The sequence below is a fragment of the Mytilus edulis genome, chromosome 11 (genome assembly GCF_963676685.1).
Source record: "Mytilus edulis chromosome 11, xbMytEdul2.2, whole genome shotgun sequence".
Taxonomy (NCBI): domain Eukaryota; kingdom Metazoa; phylum Mollusca; class Bivalvia; order Mytilida; family Mytilidae; genus Mytilus; species Mytilus edulis.
In genome coordinates this window covers 46,529,140-46,540,805 of record NC_092354.1, presented here as the reverse complement: position 1 = coordinate 46,540,805, position 11,666 = coordinate 46,529,140, and the positions used below count along the sequence as shown (strand labels likewise).

Sequence of the window (11,666 nt, the reverse complement as noted above, 5' to 3'; positions counted from 1 at the left end):
TTAACACCTGGCGTCGTTGTATCTCCTATAGAGATCGAAGATGCACTAGTCGCTTTAGTATTTTGCACTGTTACAGCTTCGGTTGTTTGTTCTGTAATAAAGGATATATGTTTTAAAAAGTTGCAGAATATAACAAATTTAAGGGACAATAGAAAAAAGTATGAGCCGGAGAAACACAAATGAAACACAAATGAAATATCCGTTCAATAGCAAAAAGCCCACCCTAATGGAACACAGGGTCATGTGAAACGAGTGACCTGTGAAAAAAAATGTTAATCCAATTCTTGAATCAATGCATACATATATCATAAACTTTGTCTTTGGCGCACAATTTTATCATTTTTTCGCATACATTTTATGTAATCGTCAAAAATATTTCAATCGGTCAGTGTTATATGGCAGAATTTATGGCAAAATATGGCAGCTAATTAATGGTCATGTTTTGAAGCCAATGTTAAACGATTGTTACCCTTTTGTAAACAATCAACAAAGAAGCATGGCGATTCAGGTAATTACGTGTATAACAGTTACAATAAGATATAATTTATTTTAACGACGGATCGATGCTTAAGTTTGGTTTTCCATTCGCACTTGCGTATTGCAATCACCAGATTTTTACGAGAAAGGTCACGCTGCATACGGGAAACGTGTCGGCGTATTGTTTTGATGGAAGCAAGCAATTAAAAAAGATTGAAATTCTTCTAAATTTGGACAAATGATAGAATTTCCTGAGAAAAAAGAATATATTTACATAAGTTTTATAATAAAAACTAGCCATTTAGTTATAAAAAACATGCATTTCTTTTTTACTTTAAAGTTTCATGAGACTTGAAATAGAATAGCATCGATAATTTTGATAAAAATTTGCAAACAATCAATTTCACTCACACACTTCAAAAGAATAATTCAATTTGGTACACATAACAATTTGAAAAAACTTATATTTTCTTCATTGAGAAGCTTGATTTGTAGTTACTTTTTGTACGCGATTAAACGAACTTATCGTTTGTGCAACACACGCCTCAGAATACGACAATGACTTAAAAACACGATCATCATAATTTAATACTAATCAATATTACTAAATATTAAGATTGCGCTAGGGTCTGTCTCGATTTTACAGTTAGGTCAAAGTTCTTTGTCAGAGTTGAAGTCATGTTATTTATGATAAGAAAAGCTATGAAAAAACTTTGATTTTTGTTTAAAAAAATACACATCGAATCTATGTTTGTAATATGTACAATACCTGTTCTGGCTGGTGTAAAGGATTCAGTCATCACAGGTGAAATTGCTGATTTGTCATTTGCAGAAGTTGAACTGGATATTTCGCTCACAGTGTCATCGTTTAACATGCCGTTATTATCTGCCGTCGTTGTATCTCTTATAGAGGTCGAAGTTGCACTAGTCGCTTTAGTATTTTGCACTGTCACAGCTTCTGTTGTTTGTTCTGTAATAAAGAATATATGTTTTTAAAAGAAGCCGGATATAATAAATTTATGGGACACTATGAAAAAGTGTGAGCCATGGTAACAGCAGTTCTATAGCAAAAATCACCCTAATGGAACACTTTGACTTAAATTCAGATGAAACGAATGACCGGTGAAAAATAACGTATATCAAATTCTTGACCTAATGCATACATACATCACAGAAAATGTCTTTTGTGCACGATTTTATCATTTTTGTCGCATAAACATCGTATAATTGTAAAAAAATATTTAACGATTTAAACGAGGTTTAACGATTTTCACCCTTTTGTAAATGCTTACGTTTGGTTTTCCATTTACACTAGCGTATTGCAATCATCGCATTTTTACTAGAAAGGTCACACTGCATTTGCAAAACATGTCGGCGAATTGTTAGCTGGAAGAAAACAATTAGAAGAAATTAAATTTCTTCAAAATTTGGACAAATGATAGAATTTTCTTGAGAAATAGTATATTTACATAAGTTTTATAACAAAAACAAGCTATTTAGTTATAAATTTTAATTTGAAGTTTCATAAGATTTGAAATAGAATGGTCTCAATAATTTTATAAAAATTTGCAAACACTCAATTTGACTCGAACAATTCAAAGGAATAATTCAATTTGGTATATATATCAATTTGTCAAACACTAGTATTCTAATCATTGAGAAGCTTGATTTGTCGTTACTTTTTGTACGCGATTAAACAAATCTATCGTATGTGCAACACACGCCTCAGAATACGACAATTACTTAACAACACGATCATCATAATTATTATACTTATAAATATTAATAAATGTTTAGATTTCAGAACGGTCTGTCTTGATCTTGCACTTAGGTCAAAGCCCTTTATCAGAGTTGAAGACATTTTATTTATGAATGAATTCGAAGCAATGAAAAATCTTTTATCTTATGTTTCTAAAAGTTGCACACTTAATCTATATATGTTTGCAACCTGTTCAATACCTGTTCTTACTGGTGTTGAGGTCTCAGTTGAAATTGCAATATTCCTATTTGCTGAAGTTAAACTGAATATTTCCTTCACAGTATAAGGCGTAATCTGCGTTATAATTGCTGGCGATGTTTCGCTGGTTGACATGCTGTTAAAATCTACCGTCGTTGTATCTCCTATATAGACAGAAGTTACAGTCGCTTTAGTATTTTGCACTGTCAACGCTTCAGTTGTCAAAGCTTCGGTTGTTTGTTCTGTAATAAAGAATATATATTTTAAAAAGTTTACAGATATGACAAACTTAAGAGACACTAGAAAAAAATATGAGCCGGTGCAACAGCAGTACCATGACAAAAAACACACACAAAATACCGCCCACCAGGAAATAATTTGATTAAAATAGAATAGTTTCGATAATTGTCAGCTAAAATTTACAAAACTATTTAACCACACGAGTTAGTTTGATTATTATTATTACCAATATCATAGTTATCACTATTACTAAATGTTTAGATTTTTAAAAGTAGGTTTTGTCTTAATCTTGCAGTAAATCTAAAGCTATTTGTCCGAGTTGAAGACATGTCATTTATTAAAAGAAAAGCTGTGAAAAAGCTTTGAAATTGGAGGCTGAAAAAAATCACCATGGAGAAGTGATTTAAAAAAACAATTCAATAACTAACATTTGATTGTGTTTAGATATTAGATTAGAAACGGTTTTAATAATTTTCGAATGGTCGGGAATAATAACATGAATAACCGGATATGTTTGTGCACAATTTTATTTTTGCGCTGTAATATTTCTAGGTAGGTTTTGTTATTTTATTTTAATCAATGAAGATATTCAGTTTTGTTAATGTTACTTTAACGAAATTCTCATATTTATAACATATAATGAAATCGGTTCATTTATTTAGCTTATTAAATCTACATCCGGTCAGCCTACATCCGTGTACTTCATATATAAATGCAAGTGAAATTGAATAACGTCGATAAATTTGTCATAATTTGTGATTTCATTAAAAGATAAGTCTTTAATTTCAGATATACTATTATTAATTCCAAAAACATTGCGGAACACTGAACGGATAATTAGGTTAGAGATATAGGCGAAAAATAGTTCAACTTCATATGTAAACGTAGAATCAAGGTTGACCTTTAAAGATACAAAAAAGGAAAGAAATTAACACCCTGTGGCAGTTAAACAAACAACTTGTAAATGGTCCATCAGGTGCCATTACTTATTAGTTCATGGTTTATGACCCTCCTTCCTATAAATGCCGGACATCCAAGATTAGACAAAACGGATGCTGTTGATGTGAAAGCTGAAGATTTATCAGACAATGACCCAGTGTGCTATACATATACCAATAATTTCTTGTTTTATTCTAAATTTATTGATTAAAAAGAATCAATATTTGTATAATAATCTGCAAGACAACACTAAGTGTGGAAAAGACCTTTGTCTCACTCCAAACTTTTGTTCAGTACTAATAATAATTTAATTGTTTAACTATAATTCTATAATTTTTGTGCTATTTTCACATTTCCTGAACGGTGTGAGAAAAATGTTTCTCCTCACTAGTGAAAAATCTGTTCTCGGCAAATAATTGGTTGACATTTAATTGTAACGTTAATTTTTCATGTTTTCGTCTGAATTTTCTTATTCTGACGTCATGAAAAAAGGCGACCATGCCTGATAACGTGACATCAAAAGTACACAACTTTCCTGAAAAGGAAGAATACAAATCATAAAAGAAACAGATTCCACCACTGTAACTCGTGTATTACGATAAATCGCCACTCTCAACAGTTAAACTTTAATAATTATCATTATCAGTAGCTGCATGAAACCCTCCAATAACCACTATTTACGTTTGTACTGTAATATATGTATAAGTCTCATAGAACAAAAAAGTTGTTTTTACATTCTAACGGTAGCAAACCATTAACGACCATAGTTATATGTTCCCACCACAAGGGCTGCACTATTTTAAAATACACATGTACTGAATATTGAAAAAGATAAAGGCAACAGCAGTTAACCGATTTTAAAATCTTTTGAACTGATGAATCAAGGTAAACAAAACAACAAGATGGACCATCATATACTTCAAATGTTCGTTTGTCTGATAGTAAAGCTATTTAAAGTACTTACAATTGTATCGATATCAAACAAATATTGATCTCATTGTTGAAGGCCGCGAGGTTGCTTACAATTTATGATATATTCACTTTATTTTATATGGACAGTTGTCTTAGTTGCAATTGCATAACATTTCTTCTTTTTCTTATTATTATTCTTTTTATCAATATTGTAATTTTATTGATGATAATTTAAAAATATTAAAACTTGATAGAAATTTATTCAAATCATTTTGTTATCATAAGTTGTGGAACTGTTATCAAAGAAAATTTACTTATTCAATAAAAAAAAATGGAACATGGTGTGAGAAAAAATCATATCTTAACTTAGTCTACGCTTGACCAGTTTAAACCAACTCGATACTGCTATTTCCTTCTTTTTGATTAGTATAATTTAAAATATAAATGTAATTTCGTGGTAATTAAAATCTACCAAATTCATAAAAATGGTTATATTAAGGGCGTTGTATCCACTGATAGGCTAAAAAATTGTATAAAACATGGGACTTGAAATTTTAACTCCGTCTTCAGAATTTAGCAAACAGCGCAGCTATCTAAGAATTTTAATTTGAGTACATGAATGATTACAGATTAAGAAAATGAACCTTTGAAAGATTAATTGGGTTTTGTTTTCTCAAATTTTCAGTCGTAAGTTGTTTTCATAAACATTTTTTAGTAAGGTAAGTATCTACTACCGTTGTCTATAAAACAAGGAGATGTGCAATGATTGCCCCTGTGATACATTGTTGAAGATACCAAACTACATAGACGTTGAAAACTCTATGGCACCATGACTTTAAGTCATTCCAAATAACTTATAAAAGCGCCAGTAACGTTAATATGAGTTGGAAAATATCATTAAGCGAGATATTCATACTGACACAACATTCTTGTAGAATAGAAGTGACTACTGGAAAAGCGTGTAAAAGAGGGACGAAAGATACCAGAGGGACAGTCAAAGCTCGTGTGCAATACAACTGTATATACATATATTGACAAATTACTATTTGTCTTTGAGATTCATCTCATGGCTATTTAAAAAAGTAGCTAAGAACAAGGTGAAATTCATCTTAATTTGGATATCAACTCATAAATAAGGAATTGATCAGGATCTGTGATATTATTTTATGGTATTGTTAGTGCCGTCTGTATATTAAAATTCTTCCGTAGACTTTAATAATATCTGTGAGATTTTTCTCAGAGCAAGATTTCCGGCAAACTGCAGTTTCTGCTAAAGATGTCAATCAGAGTAGACCATACAAGAAAAAGACATATAATGACATTAATTGTGTTGTTCTAGTATATTTTGTATAATTATGTGTGAGTGTTTCGATTATATAATTCCGGCATCACTTACATTTTTACTACTTTAATATGATTATTGAAAGATCGTATTTTGTATTGATTATTGGTAACATGAATAGTTTTGTTTGATTAACATGATTTATTGTTTTGTAATGAAGCTTTGAATTAGACTATTTATCGGATTTGTTATAATATGAGCAACACGACGGGTGCCACAGGTCGAGCAGGATCTGCTTACCCTTTCGCTGCACCTGAGATCACCCCTAGTTGTCGGTGGGGTTCGTGTTACTTATTCTTTAGTTTTCTATGTTGAGTCATGTGTTCTATTGTTTGTCTTTTTCATTTTCAGTCGTGGTGTTGTCAGTTTATTTTCGATTTATAAGTTTGACTGTCCCTCTGGTACCTTTCATCCCTATTTTATCGGAGTTTAAATGCAGTTAGCCTAATTTACGTTTGAAAGGCAAATTCATTGAATATAGACATGCACTATTATTGTCAATGTCAAATCCCAGTACACACATTGTTGTATACTCTGTTAAAAATCATTAGCAGTATATTGCATTTAAAACTTACCACATTGTGGGATGTCACAATATTCCCACCTTTCATTTACATCCATTGTATAACACCACAATTTAGGATAGTTATCAGGAGCCCTACAGTAATTGTGATGCTCACTGAAATATCTGTAATATCGCACATGTGGATGGTCCTCATCCCATCGCTGACAGGTCTTCCCTGTAAGTGTTACACTAGTTGTTCCCGTGTAAGATAGGACGTCGTTCGGGTTCTTTAAACAATCAGTGCGTAGAGAAGCTATAATAAATAAAATGATGTTACAGGTGTTATCTAAAACAATGAAGATATTTAATTAACTGTTGTGAGAGCTGTAAGACGTCATGTGCACACTTTTGAGTCAGCGGCGATTTTAACACATATATGATTTTATTTTAACAACGACCATAGTTATATGTCCACACCACAAGGGCTACAAGATTTTAAAATACACATGCACTGAATATTGAAATAAGATAAAGGCAACAGCAGTTTACCGATTTTTAAACCTTTTCGAACTGATAAATTAAGGTAAAAAACCCAGAAGGAACTTCATGTACTTCAAATGTTCGTTTGTTTGATAGTTAAGCTATTTAAAGTACTTACAATTGTACCGATCTCAAACATAAATTAATCTCATTGTTGAAGGCCGCCAAATTGCTTACAATTTTTATATATTCACTTTATTTTATATGGATAGTTGTCTTAGTTGCTATTGCCTAAGATTTCTTCTTCTTATTATAATTATTATTCTTTATATCAATGTTGCAATTTTATTTTTGGAAGAAATTTTATGAAACCTTTGATTTTGAAAACCCTAACTACAAATAACGAAAGGTCACTGTGCAAATTGTATATCATTTTAGGCTTCTAATTTTCCGTCACTTGTTTCACATCAATTCGTGTTTATTAGTTTTATATCCTAATGCGTTTTCGACGTTAATACCAAACAGTGTACGTCACTATTGTAACCGGGTGAGAAAGGCTTTCAAGGTATAGTGAACAAGTCTTGTCAATGGTTACATTAAAATAAAGTATATTTTAGTTTCTATTAAAGTTCCCGGGTTTTCCTTATCGTTGTTGTCCATACATCATTTTCCAATCAGGTTTCCTTACGTAATGCAAGAAAAGATACAACGAAAATCACCAATGCAGAATAACGCAACAAGATACATCACAGCACTAATCTTGATTCAAGGACACAAAAAAAACAAAGAAAAATAAAACCCAATAAAAAGCATTTCCCAAAACAGTAACTAAGTCACAAGCTAGGGAATCGAGGCCAATGTCCCTTTTAAGGCCGTATGAATATTGTTTTTGATTTTATTTGATTCATATCATATTGATATTCATCCAACATTTTTGTTAGAAAAGTCAGTACTGAATCGTATAAACGACATACGCATGACCTTATGAAATATTTCAAAAACATAGTCCCATCATAACCTGCTAATTATTATAATACTTTATAATTTAAAAAATCTTATTTTTTGAATTTATTCCTCTGTTTTTCTTTCTTGTAAACAAGCATTATACTATTTAAAACATGCTTATGTAGATACAATAACCAAAGATAAATTATTTTTATTCTTTCTATTTCCGTTTTCCGTTTTCAAGAACAAGGTTTGTCGTCGTTTCAAATCTAAATTTGAAAAATTCAACTTCAAAAAATTAAGCGGTATTTTGAAGCAATTATGCTTCAAAATACTGCTTAATTTTTTGAAGTTTAATTTTCAAATTTAGGTTTGAAACGACGACAAACCTCTTCGCATTGGGATCATCAATTCATATACTGAAACGCATATCGAAACGTGTTTATAGGTTTATAACAACCACGTCCACTCTGTTTATTTTCAGATGTATATATATTTGTATCCATCTGATGAGTTGAGCCTTTTTCAACTGATTTGTATAGTTCAATCTATCGTTGTATTGTTACACCACTGTCCTCAGGTTAGAGGAGGATTGGTATCCCGCAAACGTGTTTAACCCCGCCATATTATATATGTATGTGCCTGTCCCAAGTTAGGAGTATGTAATTCAGTGTTTGTCGATTGTTGATGTTTAAATAGTTATAAAGGTACCAGGCTTATAATTTGATACGTCAGATTATTTGATACCGTACAGGTTGCAGTCTTGTTATTGACTGCTCCATAGGCTTACATGCAAAACAGCTAATCTTTGAAAATAAAAAAATGAAAAATGCTACATAGAATTTTTTTTTCATGTCTATATCATGTATGTACTAATGTGAAATGGTGATTTAATCGAAAAAAAAGTGGGTCTTGCCACAAAGAATAAAAAGTTACGTAATCCTGAAGTGAAAACATTTTTTTTCTACTTTCTGTTTGATGTTTTTACTAGGCCGCACAACTTCCAGTAAACATGATATCCTTCCACTTTCCTGGATTGATATCCTCCAAAAGATGCAAGATTTTTTTAAAAGTATATATATATGTTTCAATTCAGCATAAACCTATAATCAAGCAGACAAAATTGAGTTCAGAAAAAAATTCAGAAAAAATGCACTATTTTGTTTCCCTCCATGTTTTGACATGCACCGGAAACTGGGATTGTAATACAAGACTGGTACCTACAGTAACTCATAGTTGTTATTTCGTCTAGATACTTTAGACTCACATATTTGTTTTTCGTTAAATGTTTGTACATACATTATTTTTCTCGTTTAACTTAATTCACATTTGAAATTTGGTGGCCTTTTTAGCTGACTATGCGGTATGGGCTTTCCTCATTGTTCAAGACCGTACAGTGACCTAAAGTTGTTAATTTCTGTGTCATTTGGTCTCTAGTAGAAGGTTGTCTCTTTGGCAATAATGCCATATCTTCTTTTTTATATAAAACAAAATTAGGAAAACAATGATTACTTCTACTCTGTCTTTAGATAAACAAAAACTACTTTTAATTTTAAATTAATAAAACTTGTATATACTGATCACAATAAACAATGCATACATCTAAAACCAAGAACATGGAGGTTAAACATAATCATACACAATTGTAAAACGTAGACGTATGCTTAATGCAGGAGACAAATACCACTTCAACTGATGCCATATATGCAACAAGTTGAATGCTTCACGTGATTTGATAATGATATTGAAATAAACAATCAAAATGTCTTTTACTGCTATTTCCTTTTTATGAGTATTCTTTAAAATATAAATGTAATTTCGTATTAATTAAAATCCACCAAATTCATATAAAATTGTTATCTTTTCTTTTAGAGCGTTGTATCCACTGATAGGCTAAAAAACTGTATAAAAAATGGGATTTGAAAATTTGACTTCGTCCTCCAAATTTAGCAAACAGTGAAGCTGCCTAAGAATTTTAATTTGAGTACACGAATGATTACAGATTAAGAAAATGAACCTTTGAAAGATTAATTGGGTTTTGTTTTATCAAATTTTCAGTCGTAAGTTGTTTTCATAATTCTTTTTTAGTAAGGTAAGTATCTACTACAGTTGTCTATCAAACAAGGAGATGTGCAATGATTGCCCCTGTGATACATTGTTGAAGATACCAAACTACATAGACGTTGACAACTCTATGGCACCATGACTTTAAGATATTCCCAATAACTTATAAAAGCGCCAGTAACGTTAATATGAGTTGGAAAATATCGTTAAGCGAGATATTCATACTGACACAACATTCTTGTAGAATAGAAGTGACTACTGGAAAAGCGTGTAAAAGAGGGACGAAAGATACCAGAGGGACAGTCAAAACTCGTGTGCAATACAACTGTATATACATATATTGACAAATTACTATATGTCTTTGAGATTCATCTCATGGCTATTTAAAAAAGTAGATAAGAACAAGGTGAAATTCATCTTAATTTGGATATCAACTCATAAATAAGGAATTGATCAGGATCTGTGATATTATTTTATGGTATTGTTAGTGCCGTCTGTATATTAAAATTCTTCCGTAGACTTTAATAATATCTGTGAGATTTTTCTCAGAGCAAGATTTCCGGCAAACTACAGTTTCTGCTGAAGATGTCCGTCAATAATGACCATAAAAGAAAAAGACATATATTGACATTAATTGTATTGCTCTAGTATATGTTGTATAATTATGTATTGGCGTTTCGATAATATAATTCCGGCATCACTTACATTTTTACTACTTTAATATGATTATTGAAATATCGTATTTTGTATTGATTATTGGTAACATGAATAGTTTTGTTTGATTAACATTTTTTTGTTTTGTAATGAAGCTTTTAATTAGACTATTATACTGATACTGAATGCTTGAAAAATAATATATCTTTAAATCTAAATTTCTTTATTTAAATATATGCTAGTTGAAATGGTGCATTAAGACAGATTCTTTTTTAAAGATACAAACCATACTTTAAAAAAATAGTCTGATTTAAGCTGAAAACCATAAAAGGATAAATCAGCATGTATATTTGTCGTTCTGCTTTATTCTAATTAGACAGACTTTATCGATAAAATATACTTCAAAACGTGAGGAAGGCAACATAATCTATCAACATCATTTCCCGCTATAGATGATGTCCTTTGACATGATATTGTCATTGATGAAAAAAAAACAATGACAGTACAAATGTATATCACATTTATAGATCTGTCTGTACACTCATATTAATATTGTTATTAATGAATAAACTAATTGATATAAGAAGATGTGGTATAAGTGCCAATGAGACAACTTTCCATCTAGTCATACTTTGTAAAAGTAAACCATTATCGGTCAAAATATGAAATTCAACACGGAGCCTTGTCTCACACCGAACAACAAGCTATGAAGGGCATATAAATTACTAGTGTAAAATCCATCATACAGGAAAACCAACGGTCTAATCTCTATAAAAACAACAAACGAGACAAATAAATATACTGTAAAAGTATTTTTTGATTTTACTTTTTTTATATAAAATTATGTAAAATCTTTTCAAAAGAAAAGTAATCATATGCATGTATGGTAACTACATAATTCTCACATGACTTGCATCGAAACAATCAGGAAAGGATTAGGAATAAATGACAAAAATTCCGAAAAAAGTAGTTTCACTTTTTTGTAGAGGTTGAAATAATGATGTTAATTTCATAATAAAGACTAATACAGGTGCAGTCAGAAAAAATAAAAAAAAATATTAGGAAAGTTGCAAAAAATTAGATATAGTGCATAATCTAGCAAATTAGAAAAATACTCACTGATGCCATACACTATGATTTTGTCTCGTTGA

At 30.7% G+C, this 11,666-nt stretch overlaps 1 protein-coding gene across 1 annotated transcript in view; it reads right to left on the bottom strand.

Annotated features, from left to right (window-relative positions):
• LOC139494323 (uncharacterized) overlaps nucleotides 1-8,196 on the bottom strand; it is a 16,901-nt gene extending 8,705 nt beyond the window's left edge. Inside the window, exons 1-4 of the mRNA XM_071282490.1 lie at nucleotides 8,187-8,196; nucleotides 6,443-6,685; nucleotides 2,437-2,676; nucleotides 1,247-1,447 (exon numbers count right to left, since the gene is read on the bottom strand). Coding sequence (XP_071138591.1) covers nucleotides 1,247-1,447; nucleotides 2,437-2,676; nucleotides 6,443-6,685; nucleotides 8,187-8,196 — 694 coding nt within the window. The remainder of the gene's footprint in view (nucleotides 1-1,246; nucleotides 1,448-2,436; nucleotides 2,677-6,442; nucleotides 6,686-8,186) is intronic.
• Nucleotides 8,197-11,666: the final 3,470 nt, after the last annotated feature.